The sequence below is a fragment of the Loxodonta africana genome, chromosome 3 (assembly GCF_030014295.1).
Source record: "Loxodonta africana isolate mLoxAfr1 chromosome 3, mLoxAfr1.hap2, whole genome shotgun sequence".
Lineage (NCBI taxonomy): Eukaryota > Metazoa > Chordata > Mammalia > Proboscidea > Elephantidae > Loxodonta > Loxodonta africana.
The window spans coordinates 164,499,846-164,525,756 of NC_087344.1; the positions used below are offsets into that span (position 1 = coordinate 164,499,846).

Below are 25,911 nucleotides of genomic sequence, written 5' to 3' on the forward strand. Positions count from 1 at the left end.
CGCCGGCGATGCTGCTCCGCCCGGCAGGGCCAGATTTGCCGCGGCAGGGAAAGCAGAAGGAAATGGAATTTCAGGTTCTCCCGAAGGGCGTTGGAAATGCCTGAGCAAATTCGCACTTCCACCTCCAGGGTGGTCGGGTTCTCTGACCGACGCGGCGCCACGCTTAGTAGCAGAGAAGGGAGCGCGGACACGCGGGGTCGGTGAGCAGCCCCTGGCTTCGGATCCGGCTCTGCCTAATTTGCGTCTCCTTTTCCTTTTCTTTATCCATCGGCTACCGCTGCCCCCAGCGTCGCCCAAACGGGGCGCCCAGGCCTAGGCCACAAGACGCGGGCAAAGTCCACGTAATAGAGGACCAGGGGTTAAGTGCCTGTGAAAAGTCTTCACTTCTAAAGGTATTCACATTTCTTCCCTCTTTCTCCTTGTCCACCCCCTCCTTCTCCCTTTCTTCCCCGCCCCCTCACCCTTCTCTAATTAGCAGAAGTGGAGCGCTGCCTGACACAGATCAGAATGACAGCAGCGCCTGCGTTCTCCCTTCGCGCCATCTCTGGCGTCCCCACGATTCTGACTCCAGTTCTAGGAAGATCAGACTGCCCCACGCACAGCCCCTAAACCCTGCCTGGGGCAAAGTTTCCCCGTTAATTACCTTGACACAACACAGCGCTAAGTGCCCTAATTACTCTCGGGCTCTGCGACACCGCCCCTGGCGGGCCTGGCTGGATGGCGCAGAGCATCCGACCGCGCAGGGAAGGGACAGCAGCTCCTAGGGCGCTGAGGCCGGCGTGGAGGGTCTGGAGCTTGGCTGGCAGGAAAGCCTGAGCGGCCTGCGGCCCCTCTCGGGTCTGTCAGAGCCTGGTTGGAGCTGTCACACGTTTCGTGCTCGCGTTGTGTCTGTTGAATAGAATCGGAATACTTTTGAGTGTCCCGCTCCTTTCCCCAACCTTACAGAACTCTTTGCCAAAGTCCAGAGCAAGAACTAGGATAGCTGATGCTGGAGTCCCCATTTTATGTGTTCATAAAAAATTACTATCTAAAATCACTTTTTTTTAACCTACCCCCTCCCCCATATAAGTTCTTGAGAGCAGAGACGTTACCTGTCTTATTCTGTATCCCCAAACCTACAACCGTGCCGGTGAACAGTAGACCCACCATTGCTTTGTGTTAAAAGATTGAGTGGACCCAGTGTTTGCTCCTCCGCTCGGCAGGGTGAGGAGTGGGCTGGGAGGACCCAACATTAGGAGGTGAGATGGAGCCACGCTCCCAGAGTTCTCCTTGGAAAAGAAAAAGCTTCTGCGAGGCTTCTAAGAGGCCTGGGAAGGGGGTGTTGCTTCCTATAATCGGAGTTTGGAAAGGAGGTTGGTACTATGGCATTTTCAACTCCGAAATCACTAAAATGTTTTCAAAGCCACTCATTGAGACCACCACCCAGTTTCCACCGGTAAAACTGGGTTCTCGCTTTATAACCAGAGTGTGGAGTGTTTGTTGGGCCTTGGTATGGCCTGGCGTCACGTTGCCCCCGTTGCACTGGCCAGGACCAAGTGCTCCCTGCCAGCCCCCCAGCAGCGGCGACGCGCGCCCTAAGCAAACACCCACGTCAGGGTCCCCCCCGCAGCGGCCCAGCACGGGCCCCCCCCACCCCACAGACCGCTGTTATCATTGGCTGAATACATCCCTCCTGATTTCTCATTGGCTGTTCCACTTTTCCCTCCGCCTCCAACACAGACCGCGCGCCGTGAGCAGTTGCGCGAAGCTGCTTTAAGTCCCGGTTTGTGAGCTGAGGCTCGACTCTGCGCTGCGAGAGGCGCGGGGCGCAGAGGTTAACAACCCGCCGAGCGCGCGGTTTCTAGTGGAGCCGGTTGTTCCCACCCGGTGACTCTCTGGTGGAGCGGAGCCCAGCAAATGGGCGCGTAAGGAAGGAGAGCAGGGAGATGGACTGCTATTTGCGTCGCCTCAAACAGGAGCTGGTAAGAGCGGAGCTGGCGCCGGGAGCAGGGCGGGGCTGCTCCGCCCGGACGGTACCTATCCTTGGCCCTCGTCCCCCGGAAGCCTGGACATGTGTGGGGCGGAGGAAAGCCAGAGAGGAAAGGAGAGAACGTGGGCTGGTAGGCGGAGGGCAGGGCCTGTCCTAAGTGAAAGGAGCCACGAGGAAACTTCGAGCGAAGATTTTTGGTGAGAGTTGAGACAGACAAGAACGAGTAACAGAGAAACAGAGAGGGAGAGCCAGCCAACCCGACCGAAAGACAGATGAGACCGAGAAACCAAGACGGGGGAGGAAAGAGGGTACACTCGGAGACAGACAGACACATAGTCTGATACCCAGGCGCTGAGAAAGTGTGGGAGCGACTGACCCCGGGAGCGGGACGGGCTGTGCCCGGTGCTGGCGCTGCCCTGGTGCCTCTTCGAGTGCGCAAGGCCGGCGGGGCATCAGGAGGAGGGTGCGCAGGCGGAACCCTGTCCCGGGGCAGGAGGTCAGCCGAGGACCGCTCTAAGGGAGCTGGCACCACCTGGGGCCCCCAGCTCTGCCGGGCTTGGCAGAGCTGGCGTGGCTGCGGGGGCAGGCTTGGCCGGCTGTCTGCCCGGGCTTGTCTGCCAGCGGGGAGGGGGCCGGGGGCTGGCAGCTGTAATGGCGGGGGAGGGCCCTGCGCCGGAGGAGGGGTGCCGCCTGGCTGACCGCGAGCGGGAGCTGCGGAGGCCCAGCCAGATGTCAGGCCTGGGCGTGGGGAGTGCGGAGGGAGCGTGCGGAGGCCCGGGGTGCAGGGGCTGGGGAATGGGGGGCGGAATCACCTCGATGGGGAAGGGGTTCCTGCTGAAGCTATGTTAGTGGTTCATAGGCTATTGCCAAGGGAGGGCCAGGCCGATTCCCACTGATGTCGTATACCAACCCCCGCCCCGCCGCCTTTCTTTTCCCTTCAGCCACCAGAATTCTGATAGATATGCAGATGCACCGCCCCCTCTCTGCTCTGCCGTCGCTCTGTCAACCAGGCTCTCTCTTATGTCTTTGCTTCTGTCTCTGACTTTCTGTCTTTTAGTTTGCCTCTCTCAGAGTCGGGTCTCTTCTCTGTCTCACTTTTCTCCCTATGCTGTCTTACTTTTCAGAGCTAGGGGCACCCAGGCTTACAACAGCAGACCTGGATCCAGAAAATGCCAGCCCATGGCTCTCCAGGTTCCAAGACAGTCTCTCCCACTCCTGCCGCCAAACTCTCCACTCTTCCCAATGTGTGTGCGGTGGTGGGGCAGAGGGTGCGGGGACGGCTTGGCAGCTGTGTCCCAGGCCAGCTTTGTGGGGAGGGCTGGGCTTGAAGCGGCAGGTGTTCTCATTGATGCTTCCTTGTCATGTTTCGATGGTACTCTTCTTATGTGTCCAGCTCCAGAGCTAGCCTTCTCAGGTGGTGGGCCTTTCTCTGGTCCTTCCTCCTGATGCCCTCTCTGTAGTGACACTCAGATGTAAAAGTTACTGACCCAGTAACTTTGGGTTACTTTGGTGAGGGACAGAAACGTCCGCATTGCTGCTCCTCTGAACCCATACCATGCCCCGTCTCAGGCTGGAGTTTTCTCATGTTTCCCATGCCAGTGGGAAGCCCCAGCCCACACATGCACAGTTCTGACTTTTCCCATTCATTTGTCCAGTGCCACAAAGAAAGGTCAAGGCCGTCAGAGATAATGTCTGAGGTCCAAGGCCCATGCTGAGAAAAGACTTTAACAGAATCCTCCTCTTTCTGCTTGGAATCGGGGACCACACCACCCACCTCAGGATCTGCCTTAATGGAGGGTTTGTGGGTGTTCCTGGCATGGGCTGGAATTTTAAAATCCTACTGATTTGCATTTTTTACAGCACCCTAGGTGGGAGGTGGTGAGGGGAGGAAGACAGTCTGTGGATGCCAGGAGAATAAAAAAGGCAAATAGGAATCTGCATCGGCACTGAGCTCCAGGGCTTGATTTGCACCCTCTCCTGCCAAGGCTTGAGCCCCCAGACCCCGGGAAGAGGAAGGGGAGAAGCTGAAGTCACCGAGCCCCCCATTAGCTTTCATTTGGCCCTTTGTCTGAGCAGCTTCAGCCTTTGACTGTCTTGGAGAGGAAGCCAAATGCCTGGCCCAGGGCCCAGAATGACACTCAGATGGGAGAGGTTTGCACCCCCTTCCCCATGGTGCTCCGCCCCCTCCCCAGTGCCAGCCTGCTCAGAGATGAGATGGAGCAGAGTGACAGGCAGAACTGTGAGAGTCTCCCTCCCTCCCCAATACCTCAGCCGAATGCTTGGGCCGCTGGACTGGATCTCAGTGCCTCAGTTTCCCCAACAGGAGCGACTGCCCCACTACCTTCAAGTTGATTCCGACTCATAACAGCCCCATACGGTTTCCAAGACTGTAAATCTCTACAGAACTCATAGCCACCCCATAGAGTTTCCAAGGCTGTAAATCTCTATGGAAGCAGACTGCCCCATCTTTCTCCCACTGAATAGCAGCTGGTGGTTTCGAACAGCTGACCTTTCAATTCGCAGTCTAGCACTTTAACCACTGTGCCACCAGAGCTCCTTAATGGGAGAGAGGGGGAAAGTAAACCTGAATTTGCCCAGAGTCAGCCCTTTGACCACCTTCCTCTAAGGGCTGTGGGGACTGAATTCAGTGTAGCTTGGTTGTGGCTGAGATAGGAAGGTGTTGGCTCGTTTCCACCCCAGGTCTGCAATGGGCTGTAGGAAAGGCACATATTCAGTTTATGTTATGAGCTCTGGGGCTTCTGCAGTGCAGATGGTTCATCCCAGGCAGGGTCTCCCTTGTCACCCAGGAGCACTCTGTTGCCTAGCTCTGCCCTATGTTGGTGTATGCCCCAGAATGGCACTCAGTGAGCTCTGTATTTCATTATCCCACCAAAATCCTTTCAAGAAGCAAATGTCCTGCAGACCCCGTGGGGTAAACCAGCTGGAAAAGGAAACGTGAACGGGGCGTGAAATTATCTTCATTGAGGGTGTTTTGTGCTCCCTTTCTGCGGCCTGACCCTGTCCTTGGCCCAAAAATTCTAGGCAAGAAGAGTGTGTTCCTAAAAACCAAAGTAGCAGAATTTCCCAGTTTCCTGAAGCAGAAAATTTGGATTGTAACAAGTAAGCAGTGCCGGGAGGCTGAGAGTTTAAGGATCCTGGCTTCATTAGGGAGGTATCTGGAGAGCTAGAAGGGGAAGGGGATCGGATTTCAGGGATGAAATGTGGCAGGAGAAGGAGCAGCAGCTGATACACTTCTTCATTAGGATGAGGAGGTCAGGGCTGCAACAAGCCAACAGGGAACACATCATCCTCCCTCCAGCCGCCAAAGAGGGGCCCTGCCTGAACACCAGGCCTTGGGACCAGCTGTTCCTCGCACATGGCTCCCTTGGGGGCTCCCAATGAATGGGGTAGACACAGGCACAAAGAAGAAGCAGATGTAAGATGCTTGAAGGGTGTTTCTTGTAAGTTCAGATAGGTATAGAGCAAATAGAGTGCTTAAAGGCTGAGCGATGAAGGCTTATGAGAAACACAGCCAGGCTAGGAAGGCTTCCTGGAGGAGAGGAGGTTGAAGGATGCCATCTCCTGGAATATGTGTCCTAGTTGAGGTGTGGGAAAGCTGCAGAGGGACTCCTCTCAAGCTGGGGAAGGTCCTCCTAGAACAACGTCTCACCTGGAGTTCCCAGAAAGCAAGTAGCCACAAGCTGAGGAGGTTCTGGTATATGAGGAAGGACCAGGGTCTGAAGGCAAAAAAAAAAAAAAAAGGAATAAAAGGAGAATCGAAGAGATACAATAGGAAAAGCTTTCAAATCTTGGGGCAAGGGGCTTAGGTTAGGCCAAAGAGCAAATTTCTTGAGGCAGAAAAAAGGTTGTTTTTTTTTTTTTTTTAAATCCAGTGCTGTCGAGTTGATTCCGACTCATAGCAACCCTATAGGATGGAGTAGAACTGCCCCACAGAGTTCCCAAGGAGCGCCTGGCGGATTCGAACTGCTGACCCTTTGGTTAGCAGCCGTAGCACTTAACCACTATGCCACCAGGGTTTCCGACAGGATCTCATAATGTAGTCTTCCTTGACATTTAGGATGACTAGTTAGATAACAGGAGCCCTGATGGTACAGTGGTTAAGAGCTTGGCTGCCAACTAAAAGGTTGGCAGTTCAAATCCATCAGTTGCTCTTTGGAAACACTGTGGGACAGTTCTGCTCTGTCCCGTAGGGTTGCTATGAGTCAGAATCAACTCAATGGCAATGGGTTTGGTTTGGTTTTGTGTTGGTTTTAGTTAGACAATATGGTGTTCCAGGTGGGATGAGCATGGAGCACAGGATTTGGGGTCAGGCCAACCTGAACTCATATCCTGGCTCTGTGTGATGCTGGCATATTACTTAACCTCCCTGTGCTGAGCTCTTAACCACTGCTCCTTTCTACATTACCAATTGTGGTTTAGTTGAGTCTGACTCATGGCGACCCCAGAGTAGAATTGTGCTCCATAGGGTTTTCAATGGCCGATTTTTTGGAAGTAGATCACCAGGCCTCTTCTCCCTTTCTTTCATCTCTAAAATAGGTTTTTAAAATTCCCACCTTATACAACTATTTGAATATTAAATGGCAATATGTATAAAGGACCTCCCCAACTGTATGTTCTTTGCGCATATCACAGTGCCCAATATAGTATACGCACTTGGTAAATTTCTTTTCATTATAGTGCTTTAGGTGAAGGTTTACAGAGCAAATTAGCTTCCAGTCCAATAATTTATACTCAGATTGTTCCATGATATAGGTTGCACTCCTCACAGTGTGTCAGCACTCTCCCCATTACCACCCTGAGTTCCCCATTTCCATCCTTCTGGTTTTCCTGTCCCTTTCTGCCTTCTTATCTTTGCTTTTGGCCATATGTTGTCCTTTTGGTCCCATGTAGATGATTGTTCTGAGGATTAGTCTTCAGACATCCTCAGTAGAGAGTCTTTGAACATCCCATGACTTCGACCTCTGTGTCTTGTGCTGTTCCGTTATCTGCCTGGAATGTTGCTTTCTCCTGTGCATGTTCCTATTTATCCTCAAGGACTAGCTCAAATGCTACCTGTTCCAGGAAGCAGTGTGGAATTGTTTATTATGTGTGTTATTGTTTATTATGTCTATTTTGGGGAGCCCTGGTGGTACAGTGGTTAAGCTCTTGACTATAGACCAAAAGATTAGCCATTCTACCCACCAGCTGCTCCTTGGGAGAAAGATGTGGCATAAAGATTCCAGCCTTGGAAACCCTATGGGGCAGTTCTGCTATGTCTTATAGGGTTGCTATGATTTGGAATCGACTCGAGGGCAATGATTTTTTTTTTTTTTTTGGTCTATTATTTGGCTGAAAGTTGCTCTCTGGGAATGACTTCAGTTCAGTTCCAAGTTAGAGAGGTGTCTAAGAGCTGTGGTCTTGGGGGTTCCTCCAGTCTCTCTCAGACCAGTAAATGTGGTCTTTTTTATGAATTTGAATTTTGTTCTACATTTTTTTTTTCCCCACTCTAAATGGGACCTTTTATTGTAATCCCTGTTGGAGTGGTCAGTAGTGGTAGCCTGGCACCATCTAGTTCTTCTGGTCTCAGGCTGTTGGAGGCTGGGGTTCCTATGGTCCATTAGCCCTTTGGACTAATTATTTCCTTGAATCTTTGATTTCCTTCACTCTCCTTCTCTCCAAACAGAAAGAGACTAATAGTTGTATCTTAGATGGCTGCTTGCAAGTTTTTAAGGCCCCAGATGCTACTCACCAAAATAGGATGTAGAACATTTTCTTTATGAACTATGTTAGGCCAGTTGACCTAGATGTCCCCCGGGACTATGGACTTAGCCTTCAAGCCCAGTAACTCAGTCCCACAAAAGCACTTGGTAAACTCTTTGTGATGGATTGATCAGGCTGGTTTACAAAAGTCATTTATTCACATAACACATTTATTGAGTTCCTACTATGCTCAAGGCACTTTACCAGGCACTGCGGTTACAAATATAAATAGATACAGATTCTGTCTTCAAGAAACTCACAATTTATTAGGAGAGTTAATAGTAAAATCATTAATTGAGGGTAACAATTATTGATATGCCAGACACTTGTTGATACGATATATTATGTCATTTAATTGTCCAAGCAACACAGAGGTAGGTACTTTCATCATCCCCAATTTTTCAACAAGAAAATAGAGAAATGGGAGGTTAAGTGACTTGGCCAAGATCATAGAACTGATCAGTGGTACAGTTAGGAATCAAACCCAGCTAGTCTGATTTCAGAGCTTATGCCCTTCACCAGTACATGTATGAAAACCTCTAGTACAGACACCGAAGTGCTATACAAGAGGCACGATTCAGTGTCCTGAGAAGAGAAATATTACCTGCAACTAGGAGACCATGGAAAGCTTCCTGGAACAGGTAGCATTTGAGCTAGTCCTTGCGGATAAATAGGAACATGCACAGGAGAAAGCAACATTCCAGGCAGAAAACGGAACAGCACAAGACACAGAGGTTGAAGTCATGGGATGTTCAAAGACTCTCTACTGAGGATGTCTGAAGACTATCTAGCTGCTGAGTTTGGCTAGAACATAGGGTATTTCCAGGGAATAGTGGTCAATAGAATAGAAAGAGTTGTTGAGAGCAGACTACAGGGAGTCTCTGGTCCTGGGGTCTGCTGTGATCCTGGTCAAAGTAGTCTGTACAGCCATCTAAGATGCATCAATTGGTCTCAACCCATCTGGATCAAAGGAGAATGAAGAACACCAAGGACACAAGGTAATGACAAGCCCAAGAGACAGAAAGAGCCACTTGAACCAGAGACTACGTCATCGTGAGACCAGAAGAACTAGATGGTGTCCGGCTATAACCGATGACTGCCCTGACAGGGAACACAACAGAGAACCCCTGAGGGAGCAGAAGAGCAGTGGGATGCAGATTCCAAATTCTCGTAAAAAGGCCAGACTTAATGGTCTGACTGAGACTAGAAGGACCCCAGTGGTCATGGGCCCCAAACCTTCTGTTGGCCCAGACAGGAACCATTCCCGAAGCCAACTCTTCAGACATGGATTGGACTGGGCAATGGGTTGGAGAGGGATGCTGGTGAGGAATGAGCTTCTTGGATCAGGTGGACACTTGAGACTATGTTGGCATCTCTTGCCTGGAGGGGAGATGAGAAGGTAGAAGGGGTTAGAAGCGGACACGAAAAGAGAGAGTGGAGGGAGAGAGTGGGCTGTCTCATTAGGGGGAGAGTAATTGGGAGTATGTAGCAGGTGTATATAAGTTTTTGTGTTAGAGACTGACTTATTTGTAAACTTTCACTTATAGCACGATAAAAATTATTAAAAAAAAAAAGAATGGGCATGACACGCCAAAAAAAAAAGTAGTCTGTAGTGGTAGCTGGGCACCATCTAATTCTTCTAGTCTCAGGCTAGAAGCTGGAGGCTGTGGTTCCTATGGTCCATTAGTCTTTTGGAGTAATTGTTTCCTTGAGTCTTTGGTTTTCCTCACTCTCCGTAGTAAATGCCATATTAAGGGGTCTGACCTTTCCTATAAGCATTGGAGAGTAGCATGGTCAGAGATGTGCTTTGGAGTCTAGGAGGTGGCATGAGTTGGGGAAGGAGGGAATTTGAGGCAAGAGGATGAGTTAAAAGGTTTATACAAAAGTCCAGGAGAGAGATTGTGAATGCCTGAACTAAAAAAGAGAAGAGGAAGATGATTTTTGAGATCCCTTGGATACCCAAGGAATTTGATTGATTGACTGCAGTAGAGAGGAGCTAAAGCTGGTTGGAGAGAGAAGGGCTTGGTGAGGCTAAGAGGTCTTGGTTTAGCGGCAGACTCCTGGAAAAAGGCAAGACTGGGCACCTCTATGTGCCTACCTTTTGCCCGAGCATGTGGCTCCCAATGAATGGTTCAGTTGGGAAAGCAGTCTCATCCATTTCACATCCTCACTTCCTCCTATCTTTGCCCTCCTCCCTCCCACAGCTCTTGGCACAGTTTCTACTTTACCTTCCTGTTGAGAGTTCCAGCCAAGAGCAGGGGCTGTGAAGGTCACCATTCACTGAGCTGGAGAACAGGCCACTTGGCAAAAGCGGGGCTCTTCCCATTTCCGGCCTGGAGCCTCTTCCTAGCTTCCAGAGGGGTTGAAAGGAACTGTGTGGGGATCCTGTGAGTAACGAAGGGGGGTGGGAGGGGTGAGTCAGGGCACACTGCCAGGTCCACCAGCAAATCTGCAGCCTGTGTCAAAGGATTTTGGCTGAGCTGAGAGAGGGCATGAGATGGATGGATGGAGGGCACAGCTGTGGGATCAGTGAGGGGCCTAGGCGAGGGGCTGGGAATGGAGCCAAGGATGCTGGCATTACACTTTCCCATCCCCACTCCCCCACCACAAAGGGCCCAACAAGGGGAAGGGGGCTGTCCTTGGACAGCTGACCACACGCTACCCCCTCGAGGGCCCAGGACTGGAGGTCCAGGATGGTGGGATCTGCTTCCCAATGGCAACTTCCTCTTCAGCCCCAGGCAGCGTTCCTCTTGCCTTTTCAGATGATTCAGTGCAGAGAAGCCTTCAGTGGGAAGGAACTGAATTGGGTCTTGGAGTCCCTCAAAAGGATGACTTCATGTTCTTCCTCCTGCATAGGATGACAATTGCCCTTTATACTTCCCACTGATTATCCTGGATTCTTCTCACAGCAACCCCTTGAGGCTGAGGGGTCAGGGATTATGACTTGGAAAGTCCACTGGCCTGGGGTTAGTGGGGTCCAACGCCTCCACTAGGAAGCCTCAGAACCTCAGGCAACAGATCAGTGTTTCCACTGGTGACACTCAAGATGATGTTAGATGATAATCAGATGGATGACTTTTAGAAGAGGACTTGAAGCACTTACTAATGAAGATCAAAGACCACAGTCTTCAGTATGGATTGCACCTTAACATAAAGAAAACAAATATCCTCACAACTGGACCAATGAGCAACATCATAATAAACCGAGAAAAGATTGAACTTGTCAAGAATTTCATTTTGCTTGGACCCACAATCAACCGCCATGGAAGCAGCAGTCAAGAAATCAAAAGATGCATTGCATTTGGTAAATCTGCTGCAAAGGACTAAGGTGCGCCTGACCCAAGCCATGGTATTTCCAATCTCATCATATGCATGTGAAAGCTGGACAATGAATAAGGAAGGCTGAAGAACAATTGACACCCTTGAATTGTGGTGTTGGTGAAGAATACTGAATATTCCATGGACTGCCAAAAGAACAAACAAATCTGTCTTAGAAGAAGTACAACCAGAATGCTCCTTAGAGGCAAGGATGGCGAGACTGCATCTTACATACTTTGAATATGTTGTCAGAAGGGATCAGTCCCTGGAGAAGGCCATCATGCTTGGCAGAGTACAGGGTCAGCGGAAAAGAGGAAGACCCTCTATGACGTGGATTGACACAGTGACTGCAACAATCAGCTCAAGCATAACAACGATTGTAAGGATGGTGCAGGACCGGGCAGTGTTTTGCTCTGTTGTGCATGGGGTCGCTATGAGTTGGAACCGATCCAGCGGCACCTAACAACAACAACAACAACAATGAAGGTAAAGAAGAGTATGTCTGGAATGCAGGAGATCCTTTAGGGTGTCTCTGAGTACTACCATGTCCTATGATTAAAGTCAATGGAAAACTACACCAACCCAATTCTGACGTGACTACTAATGGCTGAGACCCTTCAGGAATGAAGGGTTACGTTACCCTACCAGCAAAGAACCATGACCAGCTGAGGTGCTTGCTGAGGGCAAAGGGAATACAGTGTTTCGTTTTGTTGTGCAAAGGGTCACTATGAGTCGGAACCGACTCGACGGCACCTAACAACATATATATATAAATGGCTATCTGTTTATGGCAAGTGGTATATACTTTATCACTTTATACACATTCCTATATAAATATACATTTATTTACATGAAAATTAGACATAAATAAAATATTAACTAGTAGAATAGGTCGTGTGTAGATACAGTGAAAATCATGGAGGAGGTCTGGCTTTTGGGAAACAAAGAGGAAGAAGATGAAACTCACAGATCCCTAGTTTCCTAACCCATAACGTGGGGTAACTTCAGACTCCCAGACTGATTGTGGGAATTGGGTAAGGCAATGTAGAGGAAGGGATGAGTGCTACACACATGTGAAAACAAAAAAAAACAAAACCTGTTGCTGTTGAGTCATTTCCAACTTACAACAACCCTATAGAATAGAGTAGAACTGCCCCATAGGCCTTCCAAGGAGTGGCTGGTTGATTCAAACTGCCAACCTTTTGGTTAGCACTACGAGTTCTTAACCACTGCACCACAAGGGCTCCTACACACATGAGGGGTTACAGACTCAGAAACCCAAGGACAAAAAGGTTGGCTAATCTGCTCAATGTCATGCAGCCAAGTTAGCTGTTAGTAGTTAGTAGTCAGCTAGGACTCCAAGCCTGATCACCTAACTACAGTGTGAGGCTCAAGCCCCAGGAGGGAGCCCAGCTGCCATCTACCTCCGGAACAGTGAGGAAATGAGGGACTGGTTTAAACTGCAATGGGACAGACTAAAGGTTGACATGAAGAAAATTTTTAGAATGAAACATTGCGAGAGCCCAGGAGTCACCGAAGGCGGGAAATGGACTGGGGTGATACGGAGGCAAAGAGGGTGGTGAGGAGGACTTTCATGGCCTTTCTCAGAAGGGATTCCCATGGCCTCATTGGGATATGCTGATTAAGGGCATTATTTTTGATGGTGGAGCAGGTTAGCTCTGTGTATGTGTGAGAAAGAAAAAAAGAGAGAGACTTAGCTTGGGGAAAAAGGGAGAGGACGATTAGCATCAACCAACCACTCAAACTAGGGACAATCAGTACCAATTAGAGCCTCTTAGGACTTCAAGGAGTCCCTGAGTGGTTAATGCGCAGGACTGCTAACCAAAAGGCTAGGGGTTTGGTCCACTCAGAAGTTCCTTAGAAGAAAGACCTGAAGATCTATTCCAAAACACCAGTCACTGAAAGCTCTATGGAGCACAGCTCTACTCTGACAGACGTGGGGTCACCATGAGTTGAAATCGACTCAACGGTAACTGTTTTAATTCGTTTGTTGTTGTTGTTTGTTTGTTTTTTAAACTGGTGATAACTTCTTCAACTGACACCTGAAGGCAAGTTGGGTATGACTTGGCCCCTGTCCTCAGGAAGGACCTGAAGCTCTGAGGCACTGGGAGGCCAGGGAGGAGCTCAGCATCCTATAGCCTGCAAACTGAGATTTCGGTGTGCTATTTCTAGATCAGGATTTTCTCTGAGTTGGCCCCTCTCCTTTGCTCCCTATCCCACACTGCCCCTCTTCTCTCTCTTTGGTTTCTGGGATCTGAGAAAGTCCCACGCTCTGGACAGCGAGCACAGCTTGCCCTCTGGCTCTTTCTCTTTGGGTGACATCATTCCCCGCGGGGTTGGGAAAGGCTGTCCTGCTGGCTCCCTTCTCAGTCAAGACCCAGATGATGCTCCTGCCTCCCCACTCCCCCTGGACCTCCCAGTTTCCCACAGCTCAGGCTTCCTTCTTCCGTTTATCTCCCTCTCACAGCTGCCTTCTCGCTCTTCAGGGTCAACACTCTGTGATGGACTGACTGAGCTCGGCATGAGCGTGAGCAAGAGGATGCTGAGACTTCCCTTTCCTTTCCCTCCCCTTCCCCTGTGTGGGCTGGGGGTGGAGGAGACGGGACAGGACAAGAGATGCATTTCTCCTTGATCAGACCAGATACGGTGACTGGAATCCCACCATTACTATGTGTTAGTTCCACCGAGGAAAAACTGTTCTGCAAATGCATTAAAAAAAAAAGAAAAAGCTGCTGCTCTTGAGTCAATTCCAAGTCACGGTGACTCCATGTGTTCCAGAGTGAACTGCTCCATAGGGCTGTCTTGGCTGGGATCTTTACCAAAGCAGTTCCAGGCCTTTCTTCTGCAGTGCCTCTGGGTAACTTTGAACTGCCAACCTTTAGTTAGTAGTCGAGAGCAAATTCATAGGTCTTATATTTTATATTAAAATAAGAGCCAGAATTCACCCAGTGCTTTCTCGGTGTCATGCAGATACACACATGACCTCGCCTAATCTGCACAGTAGCTTTATGAGGCAGGAACTCTTATTCCTGTTTTAAAGAATGGAAAATTCCATTGAAAAACAGAATTTAAATAACCTGCCCAGATCACACAGCTGCTGAGTAGCAGAGCTGGGATTTGAACCCTTTGGAAACCCTGGCGGTGTAGTGGTCAAGTGCTACGGCTACTAACCAAGAGGCTGGCAGTTCAAATCCACCAGGCGCTCCTTGTAAACTCTACGGGGCAGTTCTACTCTGTCCTATAGGGTCGCTATGAGTCGGAATCGACTCGAGATGGCAGTGGGTTTGGTTTTTGGGTTTGGTTCCATTCGTCTCCAGAACCCAAGATCTTAACCAATACAGAATATTATTTTCCATATGGGTGCAGTTTCGGCTCTTGTTTACTTAAATGGGGTCTCTGTTTTACGGTCAGCCCCAAATTCATGCATACCCACACATTCCTTCTCCCTGGAAAACTACAAAATGTCAGCATTATTTCATATGGATTTTTCCACACTGGAAGCAATTGAATGGGGCCATTTCATTCCTCCCACTGCCTCTGACCTGGACTGTGTTCAGCCTTCTGGAAGGAAGCCTGCCAGCTCAGACTCCTTGCCTCTTGGTGAAACGAAACCTTGGGCAACTGCCCTGCCTGTCTGTAGCGAATTACTGTTTAAGGGTCGCACACACTCTGGAAGGATGATTGGAGTATTCAGTGGTACTCAATATATGTTTTATGGGTATGTAGCAAGTGCAAGGGGCTAGCTAGGTTCTGGGAGACATCGTGATGTGTAGATCTCAGTCCCTGCCCTCAGGTAGTGGGTGCACAATCACTGTTTCAGAAGTGACTGAGTGTGTAAGCGCGTGGAGGAACGGAAGCAGCCGGGCCACAGGGCAGAGCACGTTCGGTATCACAGGAGAGTTGCTAACAGGAATATGGGGCGTGTGTCAGGGAACCGGGAGACACCCGCAACTGGAAGCTGGAATTGTGTCCTGCAGAGTCTTGGCTACAGGACCAAGGAGTTCAGATTTTATTCTCTGGGCAATGAGGAGCCAACAGAGGCTTCAGTGCAGCAAGTGACATGATCGGAGGTGTGTAGGGGGAGGATTGATCAGGCACTCATGAACCTGTGGCTGGGAGGCCTTTTAGGAGAGCTCTGCAGCATTCCAGGGGACAGAAGGGCAGCAGGACCCCAGCACAGCACATGATTAAGCGCTATACCTGGGGCGTGGCAGGGTGGCGGCACTGGAAGGGCAGGTGGGCAAGGCTCCGCAGGCAAGCCTTCTCAGGCTTCTGTGTCAGATCCTCTCCTGCCACCCCTGGGGACCGGGGCAAGAACAGGGGTGGTTGAGTGCAAAAGCCAAAAATGAATCTGAGGTTCCAGGTTGGGGTGACAAGGAAAGTGGGAGGGGGCAGAAGTAGAGAAATGAGGGAGAAGCAGTGCTGGGAAGGGTGGATGATGGGTTTGATTTGGGGCTTAGAGTCCACTCTGACTGTGCTCTGGGTCTTACCAGCTGCAGCTGAGCTGCGTAGGCCTGGGGAAGGAAGGGGTCAGGAAGGTGGAGGCAGAGACCAGAGCAAGGGGCCGTCAGCAAGCACACCCTCCAACTCTGTGCCTTTTGCTGTTGCTGCCATCAGATAAGCACACTTGCCCAAGCCGTTTGGCAAATCCCTGGGCTGCCAGGGCCTCCACCACCACTTCTTCTTGCCCTCTCCTGGGGAAGATGTACAGAGCATTGGCAACCGTGGGCAACCTCAGGGACAGTCAGTACCCCTCTGTACTTTAGCTCCACTGGCTCATGTAGAGCTTGCTCCAACCTCCCCACCCCCCAGGGTTGGCAGGAGAGGATCTGACACAGAAGCCTGAGAGGGTCAGCTGTCAGTCCAGCCCTGCCCTTCCAGTCCCCCCACCCCTGTACTCTCCAGGCTTAGATCTGTGTGTTAAGACAAGCCTGTGAGGTAAGATGATCCTGTGGGTCTCTGGGGGGCTTAAGCAACAGATGGTCCCCACTCATAAGGTTTGCTATTGGTAACTTGAGCAGGATCTGAGGAGGGAGCTGGCGGGGATCAAAGCAGCTTGCACCCAGGGACTGGGACCTTGTGAATGTTATCAGACGTACCCTCCTTTCCCCAGCCTCCAAACTCGGCCCTCACCCAAGTCAATCTCTCAGCCCCTTCCAGCTGGCACCTGGGACTCAGGCCTTAGGCACCCACAAAAGGGCTGGAAGAACTGGGCCCCAGTTCCCTATTCTGGCTTGGCCAGGGCAGTGGAGCCAATTGGACCAAGAAGGCAGGAAGAGGGTTGGAGCCAAGTCTGAGAGCAGCTGAGAGAGGACAGGTGTTTGGTAGGGAGAGGCAGAGCTGGGAAGAGCTGAGCAAGGGTTTCCAGCAAACAGGAATTTTCTGGTCTCCTCATCTCTCTCCTGACAAGCAGGAAACCCCAGGGATAGGGGTTTCTCTTGGAGAATCTAAGCTTCTGTTCTTCCCTAATGTCCCCTTCACCCTGTGTCCACTGCCCTGTGGAGGCAGAATAGCCTTAAAGCCCAGCTTCACCGATCAGCCATCTCGAGGCAGTATCTGATCATTTAGACCATAACATTTGGAGTGAGATAGTCCTGTGTTTGAGTCCCCGCTCCACGAGCTGCGTCACCTTAGGCAAGTTACTTCACGCCTACCATGGTTTACGTACCTGTTAAAACAAGAATAAAGCAACGTCAGAGGGTTGATTAAAGATGAAATGAGATAATGGCATAATGAGTACTTAGCACATAGAGTACTATGTAACTCCTGTTACACAGTCAGTGTTCACAAAACGTTACTGCTGCCATCATCCTCGTCATCATCTCAAGGAGGCTCAGGCGAGGAAGATGGCACAGTCAGAGATGGACAAGGATGGCCACCACAACTTAGTCATCCTCAAACTGATCTCAGCTCCACCTTTACCCTCTGGCCTTGCGAAAGTTACTTCTGTGCGCCAGTTTCCTCACCTTTAAAATGGGAACAATACTAGTCACGACCTCATAGGATAGTTGTGAAGATTAAACAAACTGATAGAGATTAATATGTTGTTGTTAGTTGTTGCCAGTTCAGCTCTGACTCATGGCGACCATATGTATAACAGAACAAAACGTTGCCCGGTTCTGCACCATTTCCATGATCTTTAGTATGTTTGAGTCTGTTGCCTTGGCCACTGTGTCAGTCCATCTCATTGAGGGTTTCCCTGATTTTCACTGAACCCTCTACTTTACCAAATATGGTGTCTTTTTCTGATTGGTCTTTCCTGATGACTTGTCCAAAATAAATGAGCTGAAGTCTCGCCATCCTCACTTCTAAGGTACATGCTGGGTGTACTTTATCCAAGACAGATTTGTTTGTTCTTCTGGCTGTCCATGGTATATTCAGTGTTCTTCACGAGCATCACAATTCAATAGCATCAATTCTTCTTAATATGTATATTAATTAATGTGTATTAATATATATATTAATCACTTAGGACAGTGCCTACCTTAGCTAGTTAGCTGCCATTAATATAATTTCCTTTATCCAGCCCTATCAGGGTTGAAACTCGCCCTGGCCAGCACTGATCTGCACAGTCCTAGGCTGCACAGAGGTGGACCAGTGGCAGGCTGGAGTGGCTTGGCTGGAGCTATGTGTTTGGGAGGGGGCGTGGTCCTAGATTCAGGGCCAATGAGGGGCAGTCCCATCCCCCTCATGGCTCACTGGCCCTGGGCTTTCTCTCTTCCCTGCAGATGTCCATGAAGGAGGTGGGGGATGGCTTGCAGGATCAGATGAACAGCATGATGGGCGCGCTGCAAGAACTGAAGCTCCTCCAGGTGCAGACAGCTTTGGAACAGCTGGAGATCTCTGGAGGGGATCCTGCCCCACGCTGCCCTGAAAGCCCCTGGACACAGCCCAAGCCTCCTCGACTGGAGGGTGGTAGGGGCTCTGCCAGGCCTTCGGCTGGCTCCCCCTTCAACCAACCTTCTCTTGACAGCAGTGCCAAGTTTCCACCCCACAGGAGTGTCTGTGGGAGGGAGGTGGCCCCCCTGCCCAGGACACAGCTGCCAGAACACCACAGCTGCGCCCAGCAGTGGCCAGAGCGTGTGGAACCGGATGACTGGACCTCCACACTGATGTCCCGGGGCCGGAATCGACAGCCTCTGGTGTTAGGGGACAACGTCTTTGCAGACCTCGTGGGCAACTGGCTGGACTTGCCAGAACTGGAGAAGAGTGGGGAAAAGGGAGAGACTGGGGAGGCTGGTGAGCCCAAAGTGGGAAGGGGTCAGCCCCGGGAGCTGGGCCGCAGGTTTGCCCTGACAGCAAACATCTTTAGAAAGTTCTTGCGTAGCGTGCGGCCTGACCGGGACCGGCTGCTGAAGGAGAAGCCCGGCTGGGTGACACCCATGGTCTCTGAGCCCCGAGCCGGACGCTCCCAGAAGGTCAAGAAGCGGAGCCATTCCAAGGGCTCTGGACATTTCTCCTTCCCAGGCATCAGGGAGCCCAAACAAGGGGAAAGTCCCTCCCCGAGTTGCCCCAAGGCCCTGGAGCCCTCTCCTTCTGGCTTTGATATTAACACGGCTGTTTGGGTCTGAATCCTAGAGACAGAAAGTTGACTGGACCTGAGAGGGCCAGGTGGAGATGCTGTGACCCTGGAGAGGATGGTGGGAGGGCAGTATCGTTTCAAAAGCCCAACTCAGAGTTCTTTTCCCCAAGAAAGGAGAGAGAAGGGCAGAAGCCGGTCCCTAGTCTCCAAGCAAGAGCTCTGGTGCAGGGCTGACAGCCTGCGATTAGGAGAGGCTGTCGCAGGGGCTGGCTGGTGGGTAAGGTCAGAGTTCATAGACTGTGTGTTTGTGTGTGCTTGTTTTGGTGCTGGAGGTGACAGCAGAGACCAGACGGGGAGAGGAGACCAGGGAACCCCCCCCCCAACATTCCCTCATTGCCCCCAAAGACTTCAGTTGAACATTCTGTATGGAAAAGTGCATTGGGGCCTCAGGTTCCCCATAGAGGCCTTCAATAAAGACCTCGTCTTTGGTGTCCCTAATCTTACAATGTTTGCTTCCCTGGCAAGACATGATAGTGACCCTCAGCCCTCCTGGGAGTTAGAGCGGCAGTGAGCCTAAGTCCTGCCTCCTACCCTTTCCTGCTGCCTTCGATTTCAGCCCATACCTGGACCCAGAGAAAAATGCCAAACCCATTGCCATCGAGTTGATTCCAACTCATGGCAACTCCATGGATTACAGGGTAGAACTGAGCCCCATAGGGTTTTCTTGGCTGTAGTCTCTATGGAAGCAGCTCACCAAGACTTTCTTTCATGGAGCCAGTGGCTGGGTTCCAACCCCGTGCAAATGGTATGTGCCACCCAGGGACCTAGAGAAGCACATGACTCCTTATGCCAACAAAACCCTTATATAGTCTTCCTAAAAGCACAAGGGGAGGATTGATACATTTGTTGAGCGCTTGATGCTTTTGAAAGCCCTTTCATTTCTCCATTATCTCATTAGTTAAGGGGCAAGTAAGGCAGGTATTATCCCCATTTCCCATCCTAAAGGAAATAAGCCTAGATTGGCTGCTTGTCAAGATCACACCACTGGCAGGGGTAGAACTGTCCAGGCCTGACTCCAGAGCAGAAGCTGGGCCCTGGAGTTACACACACACCTACTCCAGCAGGACATAGAACCACCACCTTCCCCCTCCAGCACCCAGGAAACTCCCACTCAGAACACAAGCCAATCCAGTTGCCGTTGAGGCCATTATGACTCCTGGTGTTTCAGAGTAGAACTGAGCTCTGTAGGGTTTTCCATGAATCTTTCGGAAGTAGATCGGCCGCCTGTCTTCCGAGGTGACTGGGCAGATTTGAACCACTAACCTTTGGCTAGTAGTCTCGGGCTTAACCATTCGCCCACCCAGGGACTCCTCCGGGTGGGACAAATGAGAGCCCAGAAGAAATCCCCATTTTTTTTTTTTTTTTCTAACTCCTAGCTCCATTACACAGCCCCTACCCGACCTGGGCGCAAGCTCTGGCCTTGTCTTCCCTCACCCAGAATCAGCCAGGGCTGAGGGGGCAGGGCTGGGACAGCAGCTCAGCTCCCAGCATCAGTGGCGGCAGCTAAAGCTTTTCTAAAGCCTCTCTGGGCACATGGCCCGGGGTAAAGGGCCCACAGATCCAGGGGCCCTCCTCTGCCCGCCCACCTGGAAGCTACCATCCATCCCACTCCAGGCAGGGAACGCCCACTGGCTGGGAAAAGACAATGTGGGTCCCTGTTTGGGCTGAGCCAGCCTTGTAGGGCACTCCCTTTACCCTCCCTTCTCCCACTTCTGGCTGATCTCCCCTTAGCCTGATGGGGTATGACAGCTGCAATTAGAGGCAAGAAGCCTTCCTGGCCTCAGAGCATTAATAGCAAATTGAAGAAGAAAAATAAGAAGAAGGAAAGCTCTTCTTCCTGGATCCTGGACCCCCAGGGGCGGAGATGGAGGAAGGAGGCTTAAGAGTGAGCAGCTCCACAGCTCTAGTTAGGGGTGGGGAGTGTAGCGGCAGCGGTTAAGGGCCACCCTCAAATTCCCACGCAAGGAAACGGTAGGTGTTCATTTTTGGTGAGAGAAGCTACAGGAAGGAGAAAAGGGTGCCAATTTTTTAAAGCATCCACTGCTTGCCAGGCAGTGTGCACATTATCTCTTTCAAGCTTCAGAATGACCCCAGAAGGTATTTTCTTTTTGCACGGCACCTAATAGCAAGAACAACAAGGGTCATGGAAGTGGCCCAGGAGCATGCTGTTAGTAAAGAAAAGAACTAGAATTTGAACCAGAGGGTTGTCTGGCCCCCAAGCCCTGGTCCTTTCCTCTCTTCTCCCTGGAATTTGCCAACTGAGCTAGCCCTTTCTGGAAGAGCAAGACTTTGCTCAGCCTTTGTGTCTTTCCACAGAACTCTTTGACATTTCAGTCTGGGTGAAGGCTTCTTGGCTGTGGCTGCCTTTGGTGGCGGTGATGTGTGTGGAGTGTGTGTGTGTGGAATGTTCTTGTGAAGATTTCATCTACTGCTGTACTGATTCGTGAGAGGAGCAAGTCCTGGGCCGTCCAGCTAATTTTTCAAAGTGGCGCCAGCTCTGAATCTGGAGTGATTCTATAGGAAACCAAGTCAGCTTGTGGCCATTCATCTGCAACTGATCTGTTTTGTGGACACAGCGGTTCAGATCAATTGAACAAACTTTTGTGAACACCTCCCAATGCCAGGCATCGTGCTAAGAACTAAGGACAGAGTGCTGAAAAAGACCTGGCTCCTGACCTCAAGGAGGAACAGCGGGAAAGACAGAAGCAGGCTAATAAACTCAACAGTTAGTCAGAAGGAATTCAAAGCAATGAAAACTCATTTTTAATTAGGGCCAGAACAAAACAATTAGGAAGTGATATTTGCTGCCAACCTAATTTACAGGTGTTGCACACCTTCACCTTAGTGTTATTTCCTTCTCAAACTACACCCTGTGAGTGTTACTGTGACTCTTATTTTACACGGGGTAGGCTCACAGAAGTTAAGCAACTTGCCCAAGTTCATGTACTGGCAGAGCTGGGATTGAAACAGCTCCAAATGACGTCCAAGCTTCTGCTTTTTGGACTGTCCCACAAATTGTCCATATCTTCTCCAAAGCCAAATCAAAAGGAATAAGAACAAAACCTGGTCCCACCCAGATTGTCCGTGCCCCTGCGTGGATAAAAAATGGAATGCGGACTGTCCGTGGAGGTTGATGTAATGCCCCACCCACCACGTCATGCTCTGTTAAAGAAAGATTGTGGCCAATTCATTCACCCTTCCATAATTTTTACTTTTTCCTCCCCTTCTGGGCTCCTTCGGTGACAATGACAGAGACTTGTATTTATTTTACTGAAGCAGAGAGAAGAGGTGAATGGGAATGCTTGAGGCCTAAGTGATGCAGGAAAGTGTAGGAGGGGGCGGGCAGAAGGAGAGTGTGTATGGCGGAGAGATAGTGGAAGTCAGCAGACAGAAATTGACAGCTTAATTCTGCCCCTGGGGCTCATTTTATGGTTAATTAGGACATGCAAATGAGCTGGAAGCTCATTTAATACCTTGCCTGGCATGCAACCCCGCCCCACACCTGACCCACTTCTCTGACAGGTACAGGAGCCCCTCTCTGCTTAAGCACCTGCTTCTTTGTGACCCTGGGGCTACAATGTGTCTTTGGATGGTTCTCAACCTTAGGCAGAGCTGGACAAAGATTTCCCTCTGGGCATGGCCTGTGGAGCCTGCTAGGTCTCCCTCTTCCGCTTTTCTTCCCAACCTTTCAGACCTGGGACCTCTTTCCTGGAGGGTACAGGACCCCTCGCCCTCAAGCAGTTCCCCTGTGCCCCACTCCTCAGGGTCATCTTGCTCTGAGGAATAGAGACCTGGTTCAGCTCTACCCTCACCCCGTCCCCACCCTCTCCCAGAGCCTGTGTGGGTGGGAAGGTGGGGCGCTCCTCCATCTTTCCCACATCATGCCACCATTTCCACGGGTCCTAGATAAAAGCACAGCCTGTCTCTGGGGAGCAGGTGAGCTCCAGGGCAGTTAAGGCACACCTGCCAGCACCACGATGCGTGCACCGGACTGAGAGTTAGCCAGGATTTGAGACCCATTTCTGTCACTGGGCAAGCCTGAGCATGCTGCTTGACCTCCCAGCCTCGTTGGCCTCATCTGTGAACTGGGGCTAAGGCAGGCCTGCTGTGAGATTTCAGGACACACAGCCCCTCAGGGGCAAGCACACTGCCCAGAACACAGCAGAAGCTCAGTTTACACCTGACTCCCTGCCCCCCTTAGTGCAGGCAGGAACCATGTGACCCAGGGCGACAAAAATGCTAAAAATGCATTGTTTCTCTGAGGGTCAGTCTCCTCTTCCGTTATAAAATTTACACTGGCCCTTATGACCTCACAGGGTTGTAGTCGGGGCCAGAGAAGACAATAGGTGTGAACATGTCCTTGAACATTGTAAAATATTACCCAGGTGCGCTGTGATTATTATATGTCAAATGGCGAATAATCGACACTTTTCCCTGGAGGGATGATGTATATGTATGGGTATAGGGACTGGGAGGGGGTGGCAGTGGAATGGAGAAGGGCAGCACTGTGGGCTGAGCTGGAGAGATGGTGCCTTAGGACCCCACTGCCTGAGGGGCTGCTCTAGAGAAAAAATCCTGCACCCTCCTACCCCCAGCTCACCCTCAAATTCCTGGCAAAGAATAAAGAGTTGAATAAGCCAAGTCCTGATGGTTTTGAGAAGAATCAGCAGCCACTCCACCTCTCCGGCGTCTACTCTCTGTTCTTCAAGGCCTTAGTTGCTAGAGTCCCTGCCAGGTCCTATACCTCTCTCTTCCTCCCTTCCCCCAGCGACCCTGGGGGCTGATGGCCTAAAGGTCCTTGTGGTGGGAACTTATGGACTGTCCTCTTAAAATCCACTCTGTAAAGCCTGACCCTCAAGGGAGGGCTGAGGCAGTGCTGCCAAAGGAAGGCCACGGACCAGGAAGGCCTAGCAGGCCTGGGGGTAGAGGGCAGGGCTGCTGGTGTAAGAACCTCAGACCGCGGATTATCCGTACCATTACTAGGATGTCTCCTGCCTTCCTTTTGCCTCCTCTAAACCCTGGTGGTGTAGTGGTTAACTGCTATGGCTGCTAACCACAAGGCTGGCAGTTCAAATCCGCCAGCTGCTCCTTGGAAATCCTGTGGGGCAGTTATATTCTGCCCCGTAGTGTTGCTATGAGTCAGAACTGACTTGAGAGCAATGGGTTTGGGTTTTTTTTTTTTTTTTTGGACCCAACTTTTAAAACAAACAGAATGATGAAACTTCTCTCCCAGATTCTCTCTGAATTTGACAGTAGGTTTATTTCCTGCCCCTCTTCCCGTACCCTTCAATCAATCCTGCAAGCCCATATGAAAAACCACCTGCAAGCCCATATGAAAAACCCATCCAGCACAACTAGATGGTGCCCGACTACCACCACTGACCGCTCTGACAAGGATCACAATAGAGATTCCCAGGCAGAGCTGGAGAAGAATGTACAACAACAGCAACAAAAAGGACCAGACTTACTGGTCTGACAGAGACTGGAGAGACCCTGAGAGTATGGCCCCTGGACATCCTTTTAACTGAGTACTGAATTTCACTCCTGAGGCTCACTCTTCGGCCAGAGATTAGACACCCATAAAACAAAATGAGACTGAATGGGGCAAGGATGAGAAAGCAGGAGGGGACAGGAAAGCCGGAAGAATGAAAATAGGGAACCCAAGGCCGAGAAGGGATGAGTGTTGACATGCCTCGGGGTTGGCAACCGATGTCACAAAACAGCATGAGTATTAATTGTTTAATGAGAAGCTGATTTGCTCTGTAAACCTTCATCTAAAGCAAAATTAAAAAAATAAAACCAAACCTGTTGCCGTTGAGTTGATCCCAACTCATGGAGACTCCATGTGCTTCAAAGTGTGCCCCACATGGTTTTCAGTGGCTGTGATCTTACGGAAATAGATCACCAGGCCTTTCTTTTCCAGTGCGGCTGGGTGGATTCGAACTGCCAACCTTTTGGTTAGTAGTTGAGGGCAAACCGTTTGTGTCACCCAGGGACTCCAAGCCCATACATACACCTCAGAATTCTGGAACACATCACGGTCATCACAAATGAGCCCTGCCAATGTCCCTGAAACAAAGTCTTCATTCTTGTCCCCCACTGGAGTCCTCGTTCTTCCTCCTTGAAGCCTTCCCCACCAATCCTTGGGGGCGCTCCCTGAAAGCAGCTCTGTGTTGCCTGCCAGAGACAGAAGCCACTGAGGAGCAGCGAGGGAGTAGCCCTTCCCAGGGCGCTTACCCCTGAACGTAAAAAATCTTGGGGCAATGATTACCTGACAAGAAAAAAAAAAAAAAAAAAAACAAGGGAGCTGTGAAATTCACCTTCTGCTTTCCACTGACTCTACCAGGTTTCAGGACACAGCTGCCCACACTCCCTGGCTCCCACTCCACAGAATCCATTCACTTTCTCTATGCTCCTCTGGGCACGTCCTTCGAAATGACTGCCCTTTCCAGGAACAGCTAGGAGTCCCTGCCAACAGCGACCTCCTGCATGCCGGACACCTTGGCCAGCTCTAGTTTCCAACTATCCCTCTGCTCACCACGACCCACTCAGGGCTGCCACTTTGCCCCTTTTTCTCTCCTTCCACTCTAAGATGCCCTGGTCTCTGCCAAGTGGCCGGGGAGGGGTGGTTGCCCTGGGAGGCCAGCCTGTTGGTTCAGGCATGACAGATGCTGCCCGCCACCCATCTGAGGCTGCTTTGCAGGGTGTTGGTTTGCGGGGGAAGCTGTCCTCGTCAAAGTGAAGAATCAGGTTTTGTTTTCTTGTTTCCCCCGCTCTGCACATGTCACTTCCCCTCGTTCCTTTCCTTTTATTCCTGTTCCTCTCCCTCAGCCCCCTTCCTCACCTCCTCCTCCTGACCGGAGGCTGAAGCTGGCAGCTGCAAGGAAATGCTGCCTTGGGTCTGGAAGGAAGGACGGAGCAGAGCGGGATGCAGGGTCTGTTGCTGAGCAGACCTGACGTCCTCCTCACTTGCTTTCTGTCGTCCTGGGTGATGGGGGCCCCGCCCTGCCCAGTGAGACCCCAACTGACATGTTCAGCTTTATTTCTGGGCACTTCTCATCATCCTCTTCACCTTTGATAAACTACTCTGAGCGTTCCAAGCTTGAATTTTTTTTTTCTTTTATGCCTCTAGGTCTTTGTATAGAGCGACATCATCCTTGGTAGAGAGTCAGCAAAAAAGAGGAAGACCCTCTGTGCAGCCCTCCCCATAGGCATTATACCTGTGCACGTACCCAAACCACAGTACTTATTTTTGTTAGTC

The 25,911-nt window shown here is 50.7% G+C and overlaps 1 protein-coding gene across 1 annotated transcript; it reads left to right on the top strand.

The window, feature by feature from the left end:
* The first annotated feature begins 1,756 nt into the window (after positions 1–1,756).
* Positions 1,757–23,682, top strand: INKA2 (inka box actin regulator 2). Its single transcript, XM_003409578.4, has 2 exons — positions 1,757–1,961; positions 17,797–23,682. The coding sequence occupies exons 1-2, from the start codon at positions 1,926–1,928 to the stop codon at positions 18,637–18,639; spliced, it is 879 nt and encodes a 292-aa protein (XP_003409626.2). The 5' UTR covers positions 1,757–1,925; the 3' UTR covers positions 18,640–23,682.
* The last annotated feature ends 2,229 nt before the right edge of the window (positions 23,683–25,911 follow it).

Excerpts from the sequence above, each read along its gene's own strand:
- INKA2 (XM_003409578.4), top strand. The coding sequence starts at position 1,926 with ATGGACTGCTATTTGCGTCGCCTCAAACAGGAGCTG. Across the intron at positions 1,962-17,796 it reads GTCGCCTCAAACAGGAGCTG|ATGTCCATGAAGGAGGTGGG; the intron begins GTAAGAGCGGAG and ends TCTTCCCTGCAG.